The sequence below is a fragment of the Neodiprion pinetum genome, chromosome 6 (assembly GCF_021155775.2).
Source record: "Neodiprion pinetum isolate iyNeoPine1 chromosome 6, iyNeoPine1.2, whole genome shotgun sequence".
NCBI classification, from domain to species: domain Eukaryota; kingdom Metazoa; phylum Arthropoda; class Insecta; order Hymenoptera; family Diprionidae; genus Neodiprion; species Neodiprion pinetum.
In genome coordinates, this window is record NC_060237.1 from 21,726,226 (window position 1) to 21,751,234 (window position 25,009).

The 25,009-nt window shown below is 41.8% G+C and overlaps 1 protein-coding gene across 12 annotated transcripts; it reads right to left on the bottom strand.

Moving 5' to 3' along the window:
* Positions 1–95: 95 nt before the first annotated feature.
* On the bottom strand, positions 96–24,342 carry stac (C2 and C2B_Munc13-like domain-containing protein staccato). 12 transcript variants are annotated; one of them, XM_046631120.2, is made up of 18 exons: positions 24,164–24,293; positions 13,506–13,746; positions 10,185–10,476; positions 5,411–5,575; positions 5,124–5,302; positions 4,997–5,041; positions 4,489–4,648; positions 3,847–4,370; positions 3,613–3,762; positions 3,352–3,489; positions 3,016–3,213; positions 2,640–2,931; positions 1,996–2,550; positions 1,524–1,830; positions 1,246–1,320; positions 791–914; positions 506–699; positions 96–423 (listed from the first exon to the last, which is right to left on the bottom strand). In XM_046631120.2, exons 2-18 carry the CDS (start codon positions 13,730–13,732, stop codon positions 329–331), a joined length of 3,720 nt encoding a protein of 1,239 aa, XP_046487076.1. In that variant the 5' UTR covers positions 13,733–13,746; positions 24,164–24,293; the 3' UTR covers positions 96–328. The 12 variants fall into 12 exon arrangements, with proteins under 12 accessions (XP_046487076.1, XP_046487070.1, XP_046487073.1 ...); XM_046631114.1 differs by lacking the exons at positions 10,185–10,476; positions 24,164–24,293 and adding exons at positions 14,444–14,605; positions 20,240–20,706; XM_046631117.2 differs by lacking the exon at positions 24,164–24,293 and adding an exon at positions 17,866–18,764.
* Positions 24,343–25,009: the final 667 nt, after the last annotated feature.

The window sequence follows — 25,009 nt, forward strand, 5'->3', positions numbered from 1 at the left end:
TATAATTATATGAAATATGAAATAATGAAGTTTCGTTCTTCTTCAGATCTTATACATTATAAATATGTATAATAATATGGAGGGGGTAAAACCGATTAGATAAAATATTTGTTTAATTTATTTTTCTCTTTTCTTTATCGCGTTATTTTAAGTCACTTTTGTGTCAGACTATTAGGATCCTCAAATGTGCGCTTTTACTGCACCGCACTCCGATTGTTCTTTATCTCTAATTATATCTCGATTGCAGTATTCTGCATTAAACGCTGAGATTTCGGCAAAATGTTACCAACGCCTACGTTCACAAAATTATATATTTACGTATCACTGATTATCTAGATTCAATCTTTGTGTTAAGTTTCGACATAAAGTCAACAGCCCGGTCGTCCCCCTTTCTGTGCTCCAGTGCGCGAATCGCGTCTGAATCTGTAAAAAATCAATTTCAAATTCATCAATCCTGTCGCAAATATCGACAACTCTACTCGTGAATATCCGCCACGAAACTCACTGTGCATGGTTGGTCGAGAAAGTTTCAGATGAATCTGTTCCAGGGAATCGAAATCCCGGTCAGGACCAGTTTCCGGGATTTCGCCGAAGGCCAGGAAAGCCTCAGCCATGAATCTCGTCCTGAGAAAGTCTTTGTCCTTCACCTCAAACGCTATAATAGCCTCTTTCGTTTCCCTCAGCTCCGTCGTCAGTGCGCTGTTGCAACAAGAAAGGTTTCTCAAAATTCACGCTCGTAATTTCAACGAGAGATTTTCGTACAGCGTAGAAAAATATAAATTCCACCTACATGCTGAAGGTTTCGTCGAAAAGCGGAAACAGGGTTTCTTTGTGGACTCGTGTCTTCGGTTGTTTTATGTGAACGAACCTCTCCTCTGGCAGCAGTCGTATTTTAACGTAAGGATCACATTTACCTGAAATAAAACATATATTACAGTTTCCGAGGCCAGTCGGATTCGTAAATTTTCGTGCATGAAACCAGTTTCCCGACGAATACAACTGTGCATGCAGAGATCATTTGCTATTGGCTATAAGGAAGACAGTCATATGTGACAATGTATGTACTACGGGACGATCCATCGACGTACACGCGTGTCTATTTGATGCTATTAATTATGAGACATTTTATGATTCATGCATTTTTCAACGAGTTTATTCAATCACTTGATCCTAGGTATCGAGGGCAGGCATTCAGGCAATGATCGAAACTTTTGATGAGAAAAAACTTATTTTCAAATGACGTACTTGACCTCCCGTCTTTCAGTTTCGTTTTAGTTTTTGATTTATAACGCAGTTTTCTCTCAAGAGTAGACATCTTGCCTATAAAATTTGAACAATAAATTAACTGTGCAAAGAAAACAGGAGTGGAAAATTTACGGGGAATCTCTTTCAACTACCGCTGAATAACTTATAAAAATTTGTGAAAAAATCAACAGCATATCACGAATCAATTAGGCTAGATTAAGCTCGACGGTAAATGTAAAATATACTTCGACTTTAAAGTGCAAAAAATATCTGCTTACCATTACTATCCATTGGCGTTAGATTCCTGGCGTTCATAATCTGAATGTTCAACGAATTATCGATAAAATATGCTCTAACGGTCAACTGTCCGTGTCTGGACTCCTCGATGGCTTTTTGCTCCTGCACCCTTTCCTGATTGTATCGATGAATCAACGCAGCCGTCTCGAGACCGTGAATTTTCAAAAGCTCCTCGATTTTCTCGAGTATGTGAATATTCGACGTCTCGTCTGCCCCGAGATTGAAGAAACGAATTAAGGTGTGCAACGTCCGGTGAAGGTTAGCGTAGAACGAAGGTGGCCTCCTCCTCTGCAAACCGATACACAAAAATTAAGCACAACATGGATCTTCGCTCGATTTGTTAATATAAGCATAGATTGAGGCGTTGGTTACACTTTAAGTTTAGTTTAAAAACAACGAACTGAACGAAACTTTTCACAGATCCATCCATCCACCATCGTCGAGTCAACTCACCTCCAAATTATTGTTAACAAGATCGTACAACGTCTTCGACATAATTTCCCAAATGACTAGAAGCACTCTCTCGAAATTGGTCTCGTTCAAGTTATCATGAAGAGTGGTGATGTTGGAATCGAGATACTGGAGAAGCCTGTCCATGGCGTTGCTCGTTGTGTCGATCAGTTCGGCACCTTCTTCCAAGTACCTGCTCATCGCCGGGGTCATTTTGCTCGCGACAACCTCGAGCAACTCGATAATCTTGTTGCTCACTGTGTCGGTGGCGTTGTCGATGACCAGCTGAAGCGTTTGCCGACACCGTTCAGCCTCCTGCTGAGTTTTGTTAGCCGCCAGGCACTCGACTATGCTCTGAAGTCCCAAGTCCTCGGCAAGGGGACCGATCGATGTGCGGATGTAGTCGATGTTGTTAATGGCGAAGCACCACGCGTTTGAGACCTCGAACTTCTTCTCGTACACGCTGCTGTTATTCTCCAAGTCGTATTCCTGCTGTGTCGCCTCTTCCGCCTTTCTCGCCATCTTATCCGCGTATTCCACAGAGCATCTGCAGATATCCTAGAACACGAAGACGGTTCTTATCATTTCTTCCGGGTGCCAGAGAGCCTTCCGTCCGGATTTGCACTCTGTGAAGATGGAAGACTCACGTCGATTATTTTTGCGATGAAAGTGTAAGACCCTTCGACGTCTGGCCAGGCCAACTGAGTCCAGAAAACCTTGATTTGGTAGAATATTGTCAACGTGTCAACGGCACTTGAGCTGTACTGAACACTCGAGTCTACCGGCTGCAATGTGTCAAATTCAACGGCACGATCTATCCGGCGTAAGGCCTTGAAGACCGCGATGTCGAGCCAATGCGCAACTCCGGCGCGAAACCACTCGTGGTAACTTTGAATCTTCATGTACTCCAGGCCATCAGCGCACAGGACGTGACCGAGTCTAAAATGCGAATCAGTTTAAGGATAGAACACAGCTGTACGGAATAAAACGACGTGGGGTCAAATTCATCGCATGCCTACTCACATTGCGTATCTTTGTAGAGTTAAATACAGCTCGAAAAGTGTCGTCCCCAAGGCCAATTCTTCGCTCGTTCCATCGCTGTTCTCGATTTCGATTCTCTTTAACCTCGCGCACACGTCTTCGACGATGATCATGCACATGTCGCTGATCCTCTTCTCGTAATGAACGTACAACGTTCTCGCGTAAGGGAAATTTACTTGCCTGAAAATCATTAAATGTGGTTTCTGAACAACCTTAGCTTGGTAATGTAATTCAATGCTTCATGGGATACACTTATCGAACTTCCATACTATCTTTATGCTCGGATGAATTCTCGGAGAAACTGTCACGTCTACTCACTTTATGAAGACCTTGTCGTAGAACTCTATGGCTCGTTGTAAATCGGCCCTGATCAGCTGTATAACTTTAATGTAGTACTTGAGCATATCTTCGTCCTCTACTCCGTCCGCTGAATTGTTTTTCAGTACGTAGTCATACCTGTCAGAATGCAAAGATGACTTGTACTCAAATACTATTCAGCTTCAACGAGACTTCGGTGCAGTTCGTAAAATGATAATGACCGAAGTCGCGAAACAAGCAAGCGCTCGTCTTTGAACCTACCATTCCTCAGCCCCCTGGATAACCGTATCCTGTAGAGCTTGCAGCACATCCGCTCTCGGCCCCTCAGGCTGGGGAAGCCATCCATACATGTTTGCAGGGAAAAGGTCAAGGTCTTCCGGCTTTTGCAAAGAGTCTATGGACGACAGGATGCTGAAATACAGACATAATTACTTGTTTCGTTCCAAAACAGATCAGTGATTATAAACCAACGCAGCCGGAGCAGCAATGTCTTACCCCAAAATTGCGCCGAGCTGATTAATGGTGTTCTTATCACCCGCGGTGGATCTTCGAAGTTTTCTAACGCTGTTCAAGCAGGAGTGCAAGAGCTTTTTGGTCGAATCCCAGAAAAGTCGTATCTCGTCGTCGGAGAATAGGTTGTTTTCCATGGGCCTCAACAGGTCAAGCGCCAGCTTATTGAACAATGTGAAGCTGAGAGGGTGTTCCTGGTGCACCCTGATGTACTCGACCCACTGTGCCAAGGTCACGTTGCGGGCGAGAAGCCCACGCTGAGCACTGTGCTGCAGTATTATCGCCTCGGCTGGGCCCGACCAACGGCCGCACCAGCAATACTTCTCGATTTTCTGCGACTCGATTTCGTGGAGGAGGAGGATGCGCAGAAGGTGTCTGTGCTCCTGGGCAGCTACCTGGGCGTTGTGTTCCGCACTGAAGGCTAACTTCAGACGAACAACACCGCGACGTTTCGACTTGTTCTTTTTCTCCAGAGAATACCACATCGTATGACCAGTCACTGGAATATCCTGGATAAAGGTTCCAATGGGAATGCAATTAAATTTAATGGTGTAGTCAGGGTTGAGATTTTCTAAATTCAGATTTCGACGCGGTAAGGACGAGTCGAAATGGAGAACGGAAATTCACCTTCAGGGATATTTGGCACTTTCCGATGAATTCATTGTCGTGATTACCGGTTGTCGCAGTCAGTGCAATTTCTTTGGCAAGTTTAACCAGTCCACGAACACCCTTGACGTCCTTTACCTTGCTCATCTTTTCCGGCACTGTTTCGGCCGCATCGAAATCCCTGTTGATCACAAAAAAGAATATCAGACGTGTGATTGTTGATTGCAAGACAACAAAAATTGATCAGCCACGTGGTCATTAACCAGATGGATTGTGCTCTAATGAAGCATCGTCGCCGTCTTGTGACTTCAGATAACGTAGAAAGGAAATCGTTCAAAGTTCACTAAGAATTGAAACTCGGAGATGATGAACAATTAATGCGTGTTCTCACATGTTCACGACGGTTGATGGCTTATATTAGCGTCGTGAAAAATAAATGTTTAGGACTGATGCTAATATGCTCCGAGTGTTTAAAATTGACTTGAACAAATGTGCGAGAGCGAAATTGAGAAGCGTTCGATCAACTTACCATACTTCAAGATTGAGCACATCGTTCTCAGCATCTTCCAACGGTCTGAATGGCAGAAAGAAATCACGTCAAAGAGGTTTAGCAACAGTTTCAAAACTCTAAATTTGAACGGTGACAATCAACTTACAGCTCAAAGTGTTCCTCCCATACAGGACTCAGTGTCGAGGTCTTTACTGCAGTGTTGTACCTCCTCGTAGGTACAGACTCGAGGTACAGAGCACAGAAGGGGTCGCTTTTTCCATCGGCATCCTTGGATACCAGCTCCTTTGCTTCTATGACTTCAACGTTGAGATGCATTTCTGGAGGCTGGATTAAGACGCGCGATTACTCTTTTGGAAAAACCCGATTTTTTTGCCTCGAAGGTTCTTTTAAGAAAAGTAACATCCCCAAGTAATATCAGGGCAGAACTAATACCTCCATATTTTGAGCTTGCTCGAGGACCTGTTCATGGGTCTGATTATCGATCTTGAAGGCGCCCTGCAAGTGATTCAAAAGCGTTTCCTGACTGCACTCATTTGTAACGTCGAAGCCGATTTGATGCTGGGTCAGGTATACCAGTGACGCGTAGAGTTCTTCGACCTGAAAATTAATAACCATATCTGAAAATACGCAACTTGAAAAAGTGTACATCCTGTGAATTTTTATCGAGGCATTAAAATCTCCCGCTTAATTCGATGTAAGCCATTCTCCTTCTGCCGATAGAACACAACGCGTACGTGCAATTCTCAAATACAGTGGTCTAAAAGTAACTTGAACTATTGTAAACGTCGACGGAAACCTCAAGAGGCGAAGTACTGGACTGTGGAAATTCATTCTGGACTACTGATATTGCACTTGAGAAATAGTAATGGTATCCAAGCAGCGTTCTGAATTATTCGCATTGTTTCAATACATGCAAACGCTCTCTCGTGATATTGATCAAAAGTCATCCGATAAACTAGCTGGGGTCAACTCCTCGTATTCGTAACTCACTGTCATGGCCTGTATCAGTGCGTGCGTTCTTCGTTCCAACTCAGCTTTGGGCACACCCCGAAAGGTGTTCCTCTTCCTGATAAGAGTGTTCGCCCCACCGGGCGTGGCGGGCCGAATAACCATAATTACGTTAGGGGTGGGAGCTGTATCTTTAATTAAAAGTTCTTTGAGGTTTTCGAGTCACTTTGTTCACTTCTCGTCATCGTCGAAAGTCTCACTTTCAGCACCGCGCACTTGGGAAATACAGGAATAACGATTTTAAGCACTAGGTCGTAATCCTGGTTCTGGCGACGAGTTTATAAGAGGCATTAGACTAGCGAGAGATGGTGACCATAAAAATTACTTGTAAAGCCGAAAGTTATCCTGACACGCTTTACACAAACTTGACGAATTTATATCAGAGTTCATCCGCGAATCGGTTAAAGTCAACTAACTTTATTTTGTAACTGTTATACGGCTATCAAATGAATGTTAAATCTCTTTGATAAGGATTTAAACTTTGACCATTAAACACGTAATCGCTACACTTCACGGACTTGATATACTTCGATTGCCGTACAGTAGAGCGTTTAAATTTAATCATGTATTGCAACGGGTGCATAAAATCCATTCAACAAATACGAGCATAAATATTGTTTCATGAAAATGAGGTCATTTCTTTACTTCGTTCATAGACGCATTCTGCAACTCGAGAGAATGTCGTGAGAGAAATTATGGACGCGGAACGAATGGATGAAAGTGTGAACTCCTCGAGTGAGTCTTTGAGCTCATTTTCCCGTTTGAAAAAAGAGTTGAAAAATTCCCCACATGTCACAGATTCAGACAAAGGCGACCCGGCAGCAAGAATTCGCTACCGCCTACCCGAAATACTTGGTACTCTGCCACACGCTAAATGGCGGGAAAAAAAAATGGCTGAAAAGACGCCTCAACGACTTTTCTCTTTCGATCGCTTCGCGAAAGCGTATTATATGTATTGTGCACGCGAAAATTTGTCCACGTAATTTTTGCAAGAACTGAATCTGTGCTAAATTATACTGTTTTTGCGAAGTCGGATAAGCACGTCAGCTGGAAAGAGACGATCACTTGTGTAAGTGGATTCGATGCACCCGAGGCGAAAATTTACTGGCAATCTCAGAGTTAGTCTGCCCTAGACCGCGAGAACTAAATTGTTCGTCTAGATGCAGAAATAGTTTGACTTTGGTTCGAAGTGGCGTCTTGTCCCAGAAATCTAGAAACCCCTTTGCTCGGAAATATATTTTAAATAAAGAGACGTGAGAAGCTAGGAAATAGAATTTTCGGTGCACAATTAGAGACCATAAAATTAGGAAACGCGAAAAAGGAAAACACGTGATCAGCTTTTCTCCGCCAGAAGGTCGTAGTCCTTCAATTGAACGCTGGTTTGACGCGTTTCTCGGATAGAACTTTGACGCATAATCACTTAATTGCTGTCACATTGACTCTCATTGGACGCAATTGTTCAAATGCAACGCAGTTGTTTGCCTGCCATTTCAAATAGGATACGACCCAGATCGTTTAAAATCTATGCTTGCGTTGTCGGATTTGCTAGAGTGAATATTACCCGCGAACCACGTCGGTTAGAATGAACGTTGCGATACGGAGTCGACATCAAACTTTCTGCTGTGGTTTTCAACAGGAAAATAACGTTAACGTTGACGGATGAGTGTTATTTTAAAGTACGACATTACTTTCGTGATGTACACTTGCGAACGGTCCAAGGATTAACCGTTTCAGCATTCGAAAGATACGCAAGTTGGCCAAGGCTCTTTTGAAAAGCTGTTTACTGCTTGATTTTCGAGTACATAGTTAGCAAATATACATCGTAACTCGACTGCTCCTTAATTTGAATATACCAACAACCAGTGCAAAGAGACTTCTGCACTTGAATTAACAACCAAATAGATACCCAGTATCAGGCACGTCATTCGGATTCATTTTTAAACCAGGCTCCTGACAATTTGCCAATTTTTGTTAACATTTCTCCGGCTGTGATGTAACCTACTTTTCGAGGCTGGTTTAGTTCAGTTAAATGCACCAAATTCTCACGAAGGATTCATCGGAAGAAAGAGGATCATTCTCACGAAGGAAAATACTTCAGACGTTTAAAGTGTTCTAATAACTAGGCGTATTAAAAGCTGATCCGTGACATCAACCGGAGCATTCTCATTTAAAAAAATGCCTTTCTATTATTTTGTTTCCGTACTTCGTTTTTTTCAAACCGCGTCCGCAAAATATGGGCTGGACTGTTCACACGAATCAATTTATGTAACAACTACAGTACAGTTTTATTCAACCTTGCACACACATGATACAACGCCAAAAAACTTTTTCGCTAAATATTAACGGTGTCGCTCATCGTACATTCCCATGTCACTTATCGTCTGACAAAAACGGTGAAGTGTACCCAATTAACGAAATCCTTTACCCGCAAAACACGTGATCTCAGTGGCCTCTTTGTACGAAGTATACCTTATTTTGTAACGAGTTTCGACCCCATCAATCGCACCGCGCTATCGAAACCTATGAATACTACATGCCCTGACTCCCTATCCTTTACGTAATTGATTACAACTCCCATTATAATGCCTCCGTGAAACGCATCGTCAGGTGAAAGGAACAGGGTCGAAGAAGCCACCAACGCTTCGATCCCGGCTCGACTGCAGAAAGCCGAAAATCTAATGGAAACCGTCAGTTACCGCGTGAAACCACATTGATCGTTGATTAAGGATTCACTTGTGCAGGTCGCGGAACCGGAGGACCAGGGCCACGAAGAAGAGACGACATCGTGGCGAACGCGAACTCCACACTGCCGGGAATAGACGGCTCGCCTCGACAGAGGCTCATCTACGTCGACGATTCTATCGCTCTCCGTGACGGTGTATCAACGACGCCCTACGTCATCCCCCACACAACCGGCGAGGCGTCAACGAAATAGATTAGACTTAAGCGATCAGCTGATCGAGTCGAATACAGTTTCGACCGGTCTTAAGTGGTACTTCGCTTTGCACGAGGGTGAAATATCCTCTTTCTTACCTATTTTTATTCAGGATCCGGAAATCACTTCAATTCTATTCACAGTACTTCATCAAAAGTATTAGGAAATAACATAGTTCTGAAAATGTAGCAAAAGTTTATCGAATGATTTTACGGATGGTTAAAAAAAAAACTAAAGAAAAAAGTTAGCTCTGTTTTGACGAACGAGAGTTAGAATTACTGACTGGAATTTTGTAGACTCGAATTGATTATGTGTTTGGTGGGAAACTTTTATTTTTAATCATTACCAATGAGAAGAGACGCGATAATGACATAATATTGCATAATTAACCGTTACGCAATTTGACAGACAGTCAAATGTAGATTGGAGGTCCTATAACTATAAGCTAGGAAGTTCCCAATTGGCGCAGAGCGTAATGTTGTAAATTGATTACTACATTATTTTACTCGTACTTTGACCTCGATCTCGACTATCTGCATCCGACAGTCTGGAGCTTATTAAGGCGAAGGGTGTAATGAAAAGGTCGTAAAGTGTTGAGATTATTAATATTGAATAATCGACTCCCTTTGTCTGGCAATTCCTCGTGTAAGCTCGGAGAATCAAGAGAATGTTTACCTACCAGGAGTTTAATTATACAAAGATAAGCTAGTTTAATCCTTCGTAATAACGTGTTTGAATCATCGTGAACACGTACGACTATAACAAGAGCGATATTAGATTTATGCATATCACATGTACCTATCCGATAAGATGATCCAGAATACCAAGCCACTAGTAGCGACATCGTATCATCGTATATATGCCACACACAACACACAACGCATAAAGAGCGCCTATTTGTGTCACGAACGAATTCCACATGCCTCGAGCGTCTGGTGCATAAATAATTTTTTCCTTACGACTAGAACATATTATTATAATCTAGGTAACATAAACGTACGCACAACCGATATGTGTGTACATATAAAAAAAAAAAAACTAAAAAAAAAAAGAAAAAAGCGCGGTAAACAACGAGCATCGGGCGTTGATCAACGGTCTCGTTGATGAGGCGATCCCACGTGTGCGTTCTTATCTCACGTTAAGTGTGCATAAAATAACTGGACTGAAGAGGCTTCCAGCAGAAAAAAATAAATAAAGACAACACGTAGTGTAAAGTTGTGTTAAAAAATGCATAAACGGCGTGTATACAGGCGCTGCACTTACGAGCTTCACCTCGTTCTTGATGCAGAGAACTTTGATCGACCTCGGTAGCCGCATGATAGACGTCGACTGAGGGTGGAATATCCGTGACGTTAAAGAAGCCGAAACTTTCCTCCTTATCTGATCGGCACCTGCCCCTCTGGGATCCCCGGCACCCCGGGTGCCAGAGATTCTCCGATGAGTTTCGGCATGACGTCGGATCGTCGCACGACGGTCGAACGGACTGGGCCGTTGGACGTTTTGTGAAAAGCCGGCTACCCCTGACAACCCGGGGAACAACGTACGGTGACCTTTGCTAAAATCAATACGAATGAGCCCGAGTAATGAATGCGGTCAGGAGACGAGGCCCATTAATTTCAGACAAGCACTGCCCGCGGAACAATGTGATAAAGTTCACTCGGACTTCTTTCCGGAATAAAAAAACCTCCCAGTTCTCATATCGTAATGTAATACAACGCTTTGTGAGTCGACACGCAATTCGCCGATATTAAATTAGTTTCAGCCAAAGTGTAACCAGGTGGTTCATTATGCACAAGTAATTTGTAGTCGCAGTGTTGTGGCCTTCCCTCGTTCGTCTGTTTTTTTATTTTTACGAAATTAGTAATATTGATCTTCGCTATACTTGGAACGTCGCCTAGCTGGTAGGTACACGAAATGGAATGTACACAAATTCTTCAAGTAAATTTCTACTCTTCAACTTATATACCGTCTATACACTAGAGTTACGAGCTTCGAATTCCCACGTAAAAATCTGGACCTCGTTAACTTGTGGAATTTGATAATACGAGCGAACAGATTCGGTCGGAAGATACGCATCTGGAGTCTAGAGCCAAACAGAACTTCCATTATATATCTTGACCTCACCTCCAATGGCAACGTGATGCACCTCAAAAAGAGCAGTGATCACTTTGGATTGGACAATTATGGTCAAGGAAATCCCGAGACAATTTCAACTCTCGAGTGCAACGCTCACTTGGGGTTAATTGCGGTCGTAGAATGCTCATATCATTGTTATTATCAAGGCAGTATTGTCTTATCGGAATGATTAAACCTTCAAGGAAAAGCCATCGCCTCGTGTACCTAGATTATACGCGAATAACCAATGGTCGTTTCCACTTGTGACAGTAAATACGATATTACGAATTCTTGTCACACTTTTTCCCCAGCAAACTCAGCGCAACCACATATGCTTCCCGTTAATCGTCTGACTTCCCCCGCAAGCTCCAGACTGATTTCTTGGATCGTACGTTATCTTTTGTCGGACCATTTATGTATCGAGGCAGACATGTTTCGCATTTTAAAATACTGTCAAGTCTACTTATCCAGACGAAAGATACATTAATCTATAACCAAGAATTATTGTCTTTTGTTAAGTACCAAGAATTGGTCGAAGGAAAATATAATGAGGAAGAATCATAATGCAATCAAAATATCCGCGCATGTATTCTATTTCAGGAAAAAGTTTATGTGCAATCTTAAGAAGCGCGCCTAAGGAATACAATTCATGAGTCGAGATATTTTCCTCTTCGGCCTAGATGCTTGGTTCCACTAACAAAAACGAGCCGGTGTTGGTCTCGGCCGCCAATCACCGTCCCAGAAACTGATGAAAAAAATTTGGATATTGACAGGGTAAAACAGAAAGTATCACAGCGAGCGTATGTGAAATAAAAAGCAGATCATCGACGACCTCGAACACGGTGTCCTTAAAACTTCAATCGTGATAGTGATTGTTGCTCGTCATCAGCACTGTGTTGAAACAGAAGTTATCAAGCTTTTCGAGGCTGTTGAGCCGAGCATTGATGAGCATCTGACACGATCACGCGACAGAGGGGCTCGAAACGGGATAATACCAGCCTCCTTTGCAAAAACCAAGAGTACCTTCTGTCTAAGATCAGGGTATCCTGCAAGAAGCAACAGACTAGACACACTAGCATCCGCAACTAGGTAACGGGATCTATTCAATTCCTCTGAGTATTCGTAGCTGTTAGCCGCTAAAGCGATTGACGTATCGAACTTGAGCGTCCACTGTTCCAGCATGAAGTAAGCAAGTGATACACTGTGTCCTCATTGCCCATCGGTTCAGGTCATCATGAAATACTCCTTACGTTCTGAGAAAACGCTCGAAACCCTCATGTGAATCGAAAATCAAGTCTGAATCAAGGTTTGTCCAAATCCTTAGACCGACGTTATTCCAAGAGAGAACTACGGCACAACTCAAACACAACGCCATCGGTTGCATGGAGAGTCTGCAATCCCTGCATGTATGGAACTTCCACGAGTAGTATGTGTTTGAATAGCGCACTATGCATAAAGCGAGTCACGGTGGTCGTTGAAGCCATAGAGCTATGTAATCGGTGGTCTATATTCTTGAAGGTCTGGCTCGTCTCAGGAGAGGCTGCTGCATCACTATCAGCCAAGTACTTCGAGACACCCACTGTAAGTACGAGTATCACAGGGTACACGGTATGTTAGAAATCTTTGGGAACGTGTGCGTCTGGTTCTTCCTGATCCTGGATTGGAACGTCTTGACTTTGGGCTGCGTGCTCAGGGGCAGTTACTTCCTTGATAAATACGTATTCGTGACTGGAGTTCTTTTTCATTACCCTACCATCAACGGTGACAACATACTCCCAGCCGAAAACACCTCTGCGATAAATCGATTAAAGAGAACGATCCAGTTGAGCCAGGTACTGAAGTGCAAGATCAGGATGTATACACTGAACAACATTCTGTTGGAGAAGTCGAGGCATGTGTGGAACGGATCGTGTCCCGTAGGAAACAAGAAACGGGCGCAATTATTAGTTCCAAGACGTGTAGAGCTTTGGTGACGAACCCTGAACATCGACCTCGTCCACCCCGTATGAACTTGAAACAAACCGTTCAAGTTGGTCAAACCGATTCGTGAGAGCGGGATTGTAAACCGAGTTTTCATTAATCCGGTACTCAGTTCGTCCTTGATCTTGATGTGAAGAACGAAACGGTGTGCCGTCTCACAATCTCAATACAGACAGATAATTTGATCTATATTTATGTATGTATGTATGCCCTTTGTATAGGCAAAGAATAAATACATGCATTAATTCTGAATCACAACAAAAGCAGTCTAATGAACGTAAGTATAGATATTCTTACTAATACTGTATTTAAGATGGCTTAACAAGGCAATCGCAGGACCTTTCACGCAGTCGTGTCTGAACGGAGTTCCCTTGTTCTGGATGCACCGGCGGGAACGTTACAAATACAGTCTCGTCTTCCGTTAGACGATTCCCGTTTCGCCTTGGAATTAGTTTAAGCGGCAAATTGAAATAAAAAAACTTTACTCACGTTCCAACCGACGGATTCAATGATGAGGTTGTGCGAATGTTCGTTCTCGTCGCGGTCACTGTCGCTTTCGAGGAGAGCTTCCGTGGGTTCATGAACGCTTCCTTCTTCGTCGCTGAGCTCTTTTTCTTGTTCATCTTCATTCGGCGTAGGAATAGGGCCTTCGGCTTCCGCCTGGGCGCGAGCTTTGGCTGCGAAGAGCGTCCCCAAATTTTCAAAGAAGCCTCCATCCGCCGCTTGGATCCTGAAAAATTGGAATATCAATTTGTGAGACAGACGATTCGTAGTTTCGGCTCTATTTCTTCCTACTGCTTGAAAAACTCAGTGGGGTTTGGTTTAGCGCCACTATTATGACGGTCCTATAATCTAGTTGAATCGACCGCAGAAAAGTTCCGCGCCAGCTGGAACTGGTGACCACATTTTTCCCTATTAAATCACCGTCAGCGTTGGTCGAAAGTAGCATCAATTGGTCAGGCTGATTACAGGACTAAAGGGGGAACTATCGAAATCAACAGATGAAAAGTCGTATCATGCGTCACATTTTACTTTCCACCAGTACATTGTGTACATATTATATTAATTGATGCAGCACACCACAAACATTGACTCAGAATACAGAATGTTTAATTAGAGATTTTAGTGTCCAGATTTTCAAACTACCAAGCGTCTTTCTGACCGAATTCCAATTTGGTAATCATGCGCCTTGTTCCTTACACATGCGAACTACTTTGCATATCACGTGCAATTTGGAAGACGGTAACATTTACGCATGGGATGATCTACGGTCAGTATACGGCGGAAATACTAGCCTCCTCTTTTGCCATAAGGATCGCCGTATATCCGTTACAACAACGTTAGGCAGAATTAGTAGAAATTGTTAGTTGACCAATGTTAGCTAAATCTACAAGCATAACGCCTTATTTTTTTAGTTACAGCTTCACCTATTATTATGGATGAAGTTGTGGGCTGCGAACTTCCAGTAGCCGCTAGCAACGGTGACCGGTTTCAATTCGGCAGGTTGAGACATTCGGGCACTTAACGCCGCTATCGTCCAATACGGGTGTTTTTTTCCGATATCTGTCATTTTCGCGTTCCGAAGATCACTTAAAAATATTTTTGGTTATTGGGTCTTTTTTTTATTCACAGTCTTAGCACATATGGTTATGATCACTGCAGCATGCTTCTCCCTGGTTATAGATATGACTTATTCATTCGCGCAGAGGCAACGATGATGAATAACGAATATGTACATACGATAACACGGTACATTTACGTCCCGGATACTTGTCTGAATGTCAGATAAGCCTACGCGAATTGGTTATTTTTCATTCAAGTTAAAAGAATTATAAATATGTATTCGGACAATTCGTCAAATGTTACATTCACTGCACTATTGTTCAATTTTTTAGTTTAGACAATAGTTTCTAGCGGCTTAAAAACTTGGTAATAACTTTCCGACTAATCGAAACTTTAATTCATAAGCAGATGTTCGCATTCCCGGTTATAGGATCACTGCGTTACCGCGACCACGATGTTTGAAAGACTAACTTACAACAGCTCGAAGTGTACAACTGAGAACCTGACCACCAACCAAGTGAGGAGCGATGACGTAAGACGTCCTTTTTCCCGAACGAATTCGTAAGATATCCGGCATCGGTTTTACCCGGTATCAAATCAAAATATTTCCCTTTCTTTTCTCTTTCTTTATCGTAACAGTTGTCGAGATTAAAGACTTTTGCCTATTCGTAAGTACACGGCGTAATTGTTGCAACTAAATTTTTCTAATCGCCAGTTATTCAACCGCGATTACAATATAACAAGGTAAGTGATTCCGATGATCTTCGTTAGCTAGCACGACATTGGCCGTTCTTTTGTCGTTTCTAAAAACTCGAAATCCACCTGCTGGCTCCGTTACTTGAACTATACTGAATAACACGAAGACCATGTAATCTGAGCAACGTCATTTATTGCGATGAATATAACCAGTTGTAAATTGTTATTAAACAAATGACAGTTTCAAGATAGGAGAAGATTTGACTGCCTTGTATTTTATCACAGGTAATTTGTGACGCATCGTTGTGCAGATAAGAAAATTATTATACGTATAGTCATACGCACATTTGACTTATTAAAACAGGGAAAAATAGTTCTTGGAAAACTAATTTCAACTTCCGAATGAAAGCCATGTCGCATCGAATGTGGAAAAACCGAGAATGAGACTTCAGGTAAGAAATTCTTACGTTCGTAAACTTTCTATTATCTAGATAGCAGCCAACAAGTGTGTAGTGCGTAATGCGAAATCTCATTAGCAATACATTGTAAAAGAGACGTGCGTGTTTCGATTGGTTAATAGAGATAGAGCGAGCATGTGTTTGTTTTATGTATCAAACCACATTGCACTTGATAAAGTTTAAACGCATCAGACCCATAACGAAGTTAAAGTGTTGAAATATGGGATGAAAACAGTGTCGGTTGAAATGTAGCTCTACAGTCAAGGCTGAAACGACGTATCATTGGCAGGTCGCCGTTTGCCGTACTGTCACTACGGCTCATGCTGAGGAAGTTCTAATTGTTCCCGTCCCGTTTCAAGTGGGTTTGCACGTCTGACGTAACGTGGCCTTTGCTTTTTTTCAGCTCTTTCTCGCTCGTTTTACTCTCGGAGTTCCGCTACGAATAACCTGGTAGAAAGAAAAGGAACCTCTGCCTTCGTACCGCCGCCGCGCCGTTTCATTCTCGATCAAGACGATCGCACAATAAGTATTAGGGCGATAAGTGATAGCGTAATGATCACTGGATCTTGACCTAGTCCCTGAGTATAAATCATTCTGTTGACACTTCGAATGTCACTAACCAATTCAACGTGTATGAAAGATGAAATTGAAATCGAAGCAACAGATTGATCGTAAGATTGTTTACCGCTTCGCTGATCAATGCCGAGTGTTGCGAGTTCTACTTATTATTCATTGCAACAATTTCCTCCTACTCGCCGTTACGGTTCCGTGCAGTTAAACAACACCTGACAGCTTAATACACGTTATAATAAAGTGCTCGTATATTTGTGTCGATATTTTTTTGAAGATTTTTCAATCACTTCGTTACACTGAAACAAACCTCGTAAAGTATTGTACAATTACCCATAAATCAAAATTATTCAGATTCGACTGTTGGCTAAATTGAGTTGTAAAAAGAACTATTCAATGGTGATACGTGTCTATTTATTCAACTGATAAATTCAGATTTCAAGTTTATGACCACGATAGACTTCGCATTGTAAGTACTTAGTATTCTGGAACTTTCCAAACGACTTCTATTTGCGCCGATTGTATTTCGCAGTTCAGTATAAAAACCGCTACATTTCCTGATAAATATAGAATTCATTACGCAAATAGCGTACGGCCAAAGACGGAACGACCGGTTCTGTAACGCCCACCAGACATTCGCCTAGTTGAAGTCAGTTTCTGGTTCATCGCCGCGGAGAAATATAGATATCAGCTGATCGTGAGCGTCTGGTGTAAGACTGATCTTGGAATGAAAGGAACTCTGTAACTCGAGGAAATTCCGGTCCACGTTCACCGAGGTTATATGTGTTTACATATAACGTAGATGGTCGTAAAAGATTTCTGGTGGCTGTACAGTTATGGCACGGTTTTAACAGTATTCAAATCCTATCCACGCTTAAATTTTCAGCGCTATCCAAACCTAAATGAAGAATGCAGGCTAAACATAAATGTCTGAAAGCTGTGACGTCAAATTCTCATGAAGTATACAGTAATGAGTGTCTTGCGCTGACGCACTAAGAGACTGTGAAAACCCGTCTTAAGCGGAACGAGGCAACAAATCGACTCGATAACTTTCAGAGTACAACAGATTCGCGTATAACGTAAAAACAAGTAGATACTTCGCATGATTCATCAATCATGATGATTAACCGGTATAGACTTGCAGTTTGGCCTCCGATCGCCAAATTCTAGCAACTCGGTGTCGAGGCTGATTGTGAATCTATCTGGAGAGCTGATTGTGATGCGATGCGATGCCACGAATGTAAAGATAGACGGATGTCCCGACGTTCCTGACTCTTTTTAAGCGTACGATATATTTATAGACTTTACATCGCGAATGACGCCACGCCTCTTGGTGCCGCTCTTGCTAATATTCAAACAGCCTGTTATAATCGCAGCAGTGCAATAGTGTATCATTATTATAGAATAAGATTAGTATCTCATTAGCATTCAAAGAGTATGAAAACGGAATAGAAACGTTCTCAATTTCTTTCGGTTTCTTCGTTATGTTTTTTTCTCAGTAAATAAGTATCGAAACGTGATTCCCTCTCAAAGTAACAATTAGTATGTAAGAACTTGTGTACCTGATTTCGTGATCAGACTGTTTCTTCTCCGCTTCCTCCTTCTCTTTATCCTCAATGATTTTTTGGTAAAAACCTTTCCACATAGCCTCCTCGTCCATGACTGCAAGTTTCTGCTTCGGTTATGCAGTAACAACGAAGAGGAGACACCCCGGACGAAAAGTAACAAGATAACGTCTTATCACGAGGTTTATCTCTTCACTGTTACGTCTAAATTGACTCACAAATTAAATTTGACGGTCTTCACTTGGCATGAAAACGTTAAGCGTTGTTATTTCCGTTAGAAATTTCATGCAGCATGGAAAACTACAGAGTATAAGAGAGAATCTGTACTACACGCGATATCACGTTCAAGTTTCTTGAGAAATAAAAATATATCTTTACTTTGCAAGCTACACAATCTTATTCTAAGAATAAACTTTCAAAGTATTTTAGACGCATTTAGCTTCGGCAAAGAATCTTACTATTTGTCATCACTTCAGGACAGAAAAATTTTTCTAGTGTGCAGTATTCGACGCAAATGAAATATCATCATTCTAAATGTTAATCTTCCACCCACCGAATGCTGTTGTATTATTATGTCTCTAAGCCGGGACATTGAAGCCGAAGTGTAATCCCGCCAGATAACGCCACTGTACGTCACAACACACAGAAGCAGTTGATAACACTCGTAGAATATTAGTAATATTCAAAATGAAATTTCACGAAACATCATATGCACAGTTAGTTATTGTCGTAACACGCTTCTGACGTTAAGGCGATGGGACTGGAGTCGAAATTTCCGGTCTAAACTTAACTCTGACAGCTCACAAAGCAGCAACGCGAGATGTTCTCCGACTTATACAGGTGGAAGGAAGGCGCAGACCGGCATTTCCACGTTCCTTACCTCGCCGATCGAGCTGTGAACTGAAGTTACCACCTCCAGATCACGTCGTCTAGCTCACCTCTTGAACAGGCAAGCTTACCACACTCAGCTTTCTAGGAAGGTTGATCGTTGTAAGCGAATGAGAAGCGGTGACGTCACCAACGTGAATTGAACAATCAGTAACTACATTATAGTCAACTGCTTCACGGTCAAACCCAGCGATGTTATCTTCCCTTACCATTTACAAATTTGGGTACCAGCGGTGATAAGGAATCGGGACGACAATAAATGTGCAATAGATATTGTGCGCATTATAATTTACCTGCTTTCGCTTTCATGATTCTTCGAGTGTAGGTAATATATTTACGAATATGTTAGCAGATAAGAAAATTTGCGAGAGACCGCAGGCTTCTGCCTTGACAAGGAACGCAGTAAGACTGCGGCACGTTTGAAAATCACTAAACCTCTGAATTGGCGCTTGCGCTTTTTGCGAATTGGTCTGAGACGAAAGATTCACTTTCAGTACAATAAGTCTAGTTTTTTCTAAGTAAGATAGACACGTTGACTGTCTATCTCCTTCGCTTTGTAACATTAAGATATTGAGCCTCTTACAAAGACGCGCTTACTGTGCTCCAAAGTAATTTTGCAATCTGCAGATGCGGGTTTGGATGCGAACCGTAACTAAAAATCAACGTCTCGTCTGTTGTTAATAGGCAATCTGCAGCGCATCAAAGTACTGAATGTTGCCAGCACACGCGGCGCGCGTGAATAATCGTCAGGATTCCTTTTACTCTCGTCCCCAATTAAGATCTTCCTGATATTAAACCCGCTGCGAATACTAATCCGAACGTTGGTTAGAAGTAACGAGGCCTTGTCGGAGGCAATACTTTTCGTTTTTCACAAGAAAGACGAGCGCTGTGCAAAGAGATCTTTGATTGCAGCGAGGCAACCGGTTGCAAAAGCGTTATGCACGATAGCCATCCTGGTCGTTCGGCCTCGGTGCGTTTCACCGGAAGTAAAATCACGCGTGCGTGAGACCGTACGTAGGGCTGCTACGATGTTTCGTTCACGGAGGCATTTACCTGTCTGACTCACCTGTGGGGGGCACACGTGTGTTCGTTGCCATAGAAACGCTGGCAAGCCTGTCGAAGGGAGGGACCTACAAAAGCAGGATAATTATGGCCGAGGTTGTTGAACACGACGATATTACGTTTAAAGGGCACTGTAGGAACAAATATTGCAAATATTGGGAAGCTGAAGAGAGAATTGACGGCGGGACGATGATTTTTGTAAAAAAGAAACGTCGAATTCGGAACTCTTACGATTCAGCAACGCGCTGCAGGGGGTATTTATTTTTTAAATATGTACCACTTGCCTACTACAGGGTTATATATTGAAATGAATACGAGGTTTTATATTTCGATGTTATCGTTGTACCGCACTGTTTCAAATAACATCTATGAGCTACGAAATGGGAATTCGAATTCTTGTAGATATAAGAAAGTTACTCACCCGATTTCGATTCCCGGCTGAACTTTGATTCCGACCTTCTTTAGATGTTTTTTAAACTTGAACCAGCAATAACTTTTCTTCTTTGGTTTGCATCGCTTTTGCAGCATACCGCTAATTATGAGGCTTTCAGCGAGATCTCGTCGTCTAGCGATTTCCCATTCTTCTATTCCAAACTCCTTAGCTGTACCAGCCTCGTATTCGGTGACAAGAACGAACGAATCCATGGAATTTGTGTTCATTGAATAGGATGTTGAAGCCTTCGCGCTTTTGTAGGGTGTTCTGATGTACGGAAACTCGCTGGCTATCGGTATGTACCGAGAATCCGTCAGTATCGAATCTTCCATATTAATATTGTAGAGACTTTTATTGAAATTGCACTTTTTGGGATCATTCTTCAGCTCGATGTCGTTCGATTTAACTTTCTTCCAAACGGCCTTCTTCGTCAATATCATCACTGATAAGATCAGTTCAAAAAATCGAATTACGTTAATCGGCATTATTTAGCCCCAATATACTCTTCAGTATTCCAAGAATAATGGATGGACCACACTTAAATCAACACATTCGATAAAATCTCAACCACACGTCGAATGTTCCGTAAAAGTATCAATTTCAGAGAATCGATCCACTGTTTACACGTACAAGTTCTGCAATAATAACATCCGACGTTATTATTAGCCACCAGCAGGAGTTACCACTGTTTGCACCACGATATTACGAGCACATCGTTTCTCGATAACATGCAAAATTTGCCAACGCAAACACATAACCAAAGAAACGTGCACGAATGATTTGAATTCCAAGACTTCCGAAACATATAAAGCTTCCGAAGCTGTGTACCGGGAAGCGATTTTTACTACATTTTACAATACAAAAACGGAAAAAAAGGATGTCGGGGACGACCCACGGAATACGTGCGAACCCAAGGATTGAACTCGGCGAACTGAACCCCATGAGCTGGATAAAACCAACCAACCGACGTGCTACGCCGCGTCTCTACAAGACAAACAACAAGCATTGAGCACTTGACGTTCAACGACACACGAACGAACATGACGTTTGTTGTACCCCAACCTCAAGAAATACGTACATCCTTTAACTTGATAATCCGGACTTCTACGCGGAATTCCCATAAGAACATTGACGTTCTCAGCAGAAGTTCCATTTCTGGTTTCTTTGGGATTTTTCCGATAAAAAGAGTGACTACCCTGGACTGAAATTGTGCTTGGAGCTAAGGGACAATTCATCAAAAAACCATTTCCAAAATGACCAGATTGTTCATTTTATTGTAATACAACTCTGGATGAAATTAGTCGGGTCATCACGCGTTGGCTTATTATCACATATTAATGCGCACATTTTTATCGGTACGAATTTGGCTTACTTCTGGTTTTTCATGTACCGAGGTCCAGAGAGGATTATGCAATGACGATGATCCTCTCATTTTTAATTCTCTTCAAATAATTTTGGGGATCATTAGATATGATTATTCTACACGCGCTGATAATTCACAGGTCATTATCACCATTTTATGGGCGGACGACTCACGCCGCGTTTTATTTCACGGAACTCGTTTAGGTGATTCTATTACCAATAAATCTATCTTTGTGCACGCGATGAATTTAAATCAAATTTATTAACATACTGTTTGGATTTTTCGTTTTGCGTCAGCAGAACCGAGTCACGAAGATGATATTTTAGCATGTCTTATTCCGGCTGTTGTCCTTGAGTTTTTCACTTTATTCAGAAATTGGATTGAACATGACACGAAGTAGTATACATGGAACATTGACTAATGATGATAACAACTTGATATAATTTGTGACAAATGAAGTCTTTTGAAGAATCGCTGCATCCTGCACTGCAGCTACAATATTTACACCGCATCGTTTCTTTCCACACCCTACAATATTTGAAGCTCAAGAAATCCGCTGAAGCTTGATATTAACCACTGTGTATCAGAATTGAAAGGTAGTACCAGAATAGCATTCGGCGTATCACGTTCAGAACGCAAATAAAAACCTCAAGATGAATCTTGCTTCGTTTTTATCTTCGTTTACTCAAATTTTTTCTCCCTACTACAAAAGGAAAATAGGATGGCTGGAGTATTACAACAATAAGTAGATTCCTTACTAAAAATCCAAACAATTGATCATTGGCTGAAGAAAATGTAAATTGTTACGTGAAATAATCATGAAGACCACATCGATTGCATCACGGGATTCTTATTTTGAGTGAATGTTTGCGCAATTGCTTAGATTCTGCTCACGCCGTTCAACGTACAACTGCATGTAAAGGTGAACAAAGCGCAGGGCTTGCACGCACTGCGCCATGTAGCTGATCGGTACGCTGTAATGGACAATGCCTTGTGACATTACCTCGGTACGAATATTGAATTGGATATTTTGCGGACAATGGCACTCCGTTTGGTGCCTCAGTCCTAACGGAAAAAATGGCAGAAGCTCATTGGGAATAATCTGAGTTGATTAATTCCGGGTGGCTCGGAATCAGTGAGGCGTATGTTGCCGGCTTTCATTATACATGCAGTCTTCCTGTACTTAGAGTAATTGCTGCACGGTGTCTTTGTCCATTATCACGCCTACGCGCCATATGGTATTGACCCCTTGATGACGTTACGGTATCACATAGGTTTTCGGTTCTGTTTATTCCTCTCTGCGCGACGCTGAGTATATTACGGCAATGAGACAATTTTCGCAGAAACCCAATTGCGCGGGTGCTGAACATCAGTATTCTTCTCGTCTTTATGTAAAGCGAAGGCCCAAACCGCAATCAATTGATAAAATTAGAGTAGTTCGCAGGGCCTGTTAACTCCAGTCTTAATTACTTACTGTCAAAGCATTTCTGTCCGGAAAGTACATGAATTATTCGACGACTACATTCGACTGTACGAATTACACAGATACTTAGTGCTAATTTGTCATTCCGTGTTTCCATAACTGAATACTACACCTGACTGGAATTCGTCTCTGACGTCGGTGTAGACGTATTCCGCAACCGGCGGAATCAGTGTAGAATGTATTATACGCATTTTACTTTGCGATAGCAACGATATTTATAGTGTTATCTATGGAGTATTAACGTAACATAAACGTGGGAAAATTAAATATAACTTGACTCTGCATGATCGTCCTGGAAATCCCCAGTGAACGGTTCAAGAGTCTTTATAATTTACCGACGGATATAACTCGAGTTAGACCAGGTGATCCATGTATCATCTACACGTGTAGTATGGATCAGTAAATTAGATTTTCTGCGAAGCTGATGCAATCAAAATCATTTGCGTGCCGTGTCGATTATCGTACGTTACGTACGCACAGGTATAAAATTTTGGAAAACATGTAGTATAATTATTTTCGCGGGATGAGCATCAAGTGCCTTAACTTTGAGATTCTTGGTCTATGGTATAGCAATTGCAAAACCGCAAATTACGATGACAAAGGACACCGCATCCGGTATTGCGCTGATGATGCAATAATTATCTATTTATACGTTGCAAAGACGTATAAGGATTCACGTTATGACACCAAGGGAGTTCACGAGTGCATCGTGATTCGGTTTTTTTTTAAGTTGATTATAAATATCACGGGGAATTTTTTTTTTCCTCTCATCTTTTACCGTTTTAATTCCCTACACCAAAAAATGACCACTTCTTACAACCCGTCGACTTCGATTCATCCGTATGACAATCTCTGATAATGGAAAACCGTACAGAGAATATACCTGAGAATTTTTGTCGTATTACGTTTTTGAAGAAATTGAAAGGAATTGAAGAAGTAAACGTTTTTTAAGCTCTACATAATTTAGCCAAACGACTTCTTTCAGTCCACAATGTTACGAAGCAAGTGAACTTGGGCTAAGACAATAATGATCATGATGTGTTAGTAAGATTTGAGCTGCACTTACTCTGGTGTACTGACTAGCAGGATTCCTGGGGCCGGATTGTTCTCAGTCACGTTCAGGATTAATTTCTTATCCGAGGTTCCTCGGTTCCGTTGTTTCCAAAATGCCCAGGACCTCATCTTCGAAGCATTCGAGTTGTTATCCACTCACGTGAACTGATTTTTTATTTATTTCAAACGTTCAAGTGAATAATTCGCTATGAAAATGAAAAATTTCGAGTCTATCCACGGTAGAAATGAACTGCGATGTGGCACGCAATCGTATTTCACTAAGCAAATGTCTTGTATCTTAAAACATTAGTCATACGCCTTTTGGATGAGCGTAGAGTCAACTGATAAGAATGCGGATCTGAGACTTCCGAGTTATTTATTTCAGATCATCATCCGATATGTCACCGAAACTGTACTTCGATGCATTATGGATTAATATTGATTCAATTTAAAATTGAATTATCATCGTGATCTTTAATTCGTCTATAAATCATTTGCAAATTTGTAATCACCTAATCCCTGAGTCATCGATGGGTGCAAAAAACAGTCTGTAGTCAAGATAAGAAATATTAAATCGAACCGGTATAAAATTCGGTCAAGATATGCACGCATATCATTGCGGTACTGAGAAGATCTCTCCAAACTTTTATTACGATGTCAGATAACTAATTGAAACGCCTTTAGCGATGGAGAATCGCGTGACAACTGAAGAAAAATGTTTTTCTAGACGCACAGCTACATTGAACAAGACGGATGTGTAGGTATGTAGATATAATACCGATATCTTTAACGCAACACTGACGAATCTTATACATATACGTATAGTTATGTAAAGCACTGCGGAATTTTTTTGTCCGGA

What these genes read in the sequence shown, in the direction of transcription:
- stac (XM_046631114.1), bottom strand. Translation starts at nt 20,691, where the DNA reads ATGATATTGACGAAGAAGGCCGTTTGGAAGAAAGTTAAATCGAACGAC. An exon ending in TTGAATCCGTCGGTTGGAAC is followed by an intron (nt 5,576 to 13,505) that starts GTGAGTAAAGTT and finishes ATTAATTTTCAG; the next exon opens with GTCGAAGAACTCTACGCGTC. An exon ending in TACGACAAGGTCTTCATAAA is followed by an intron (nt 3,214 to 3,351) that starts GTGAGTAGACGT and finishes AATGATTTTCAG; the next exon opens with GCAAGTAAATTTCCCTTACG.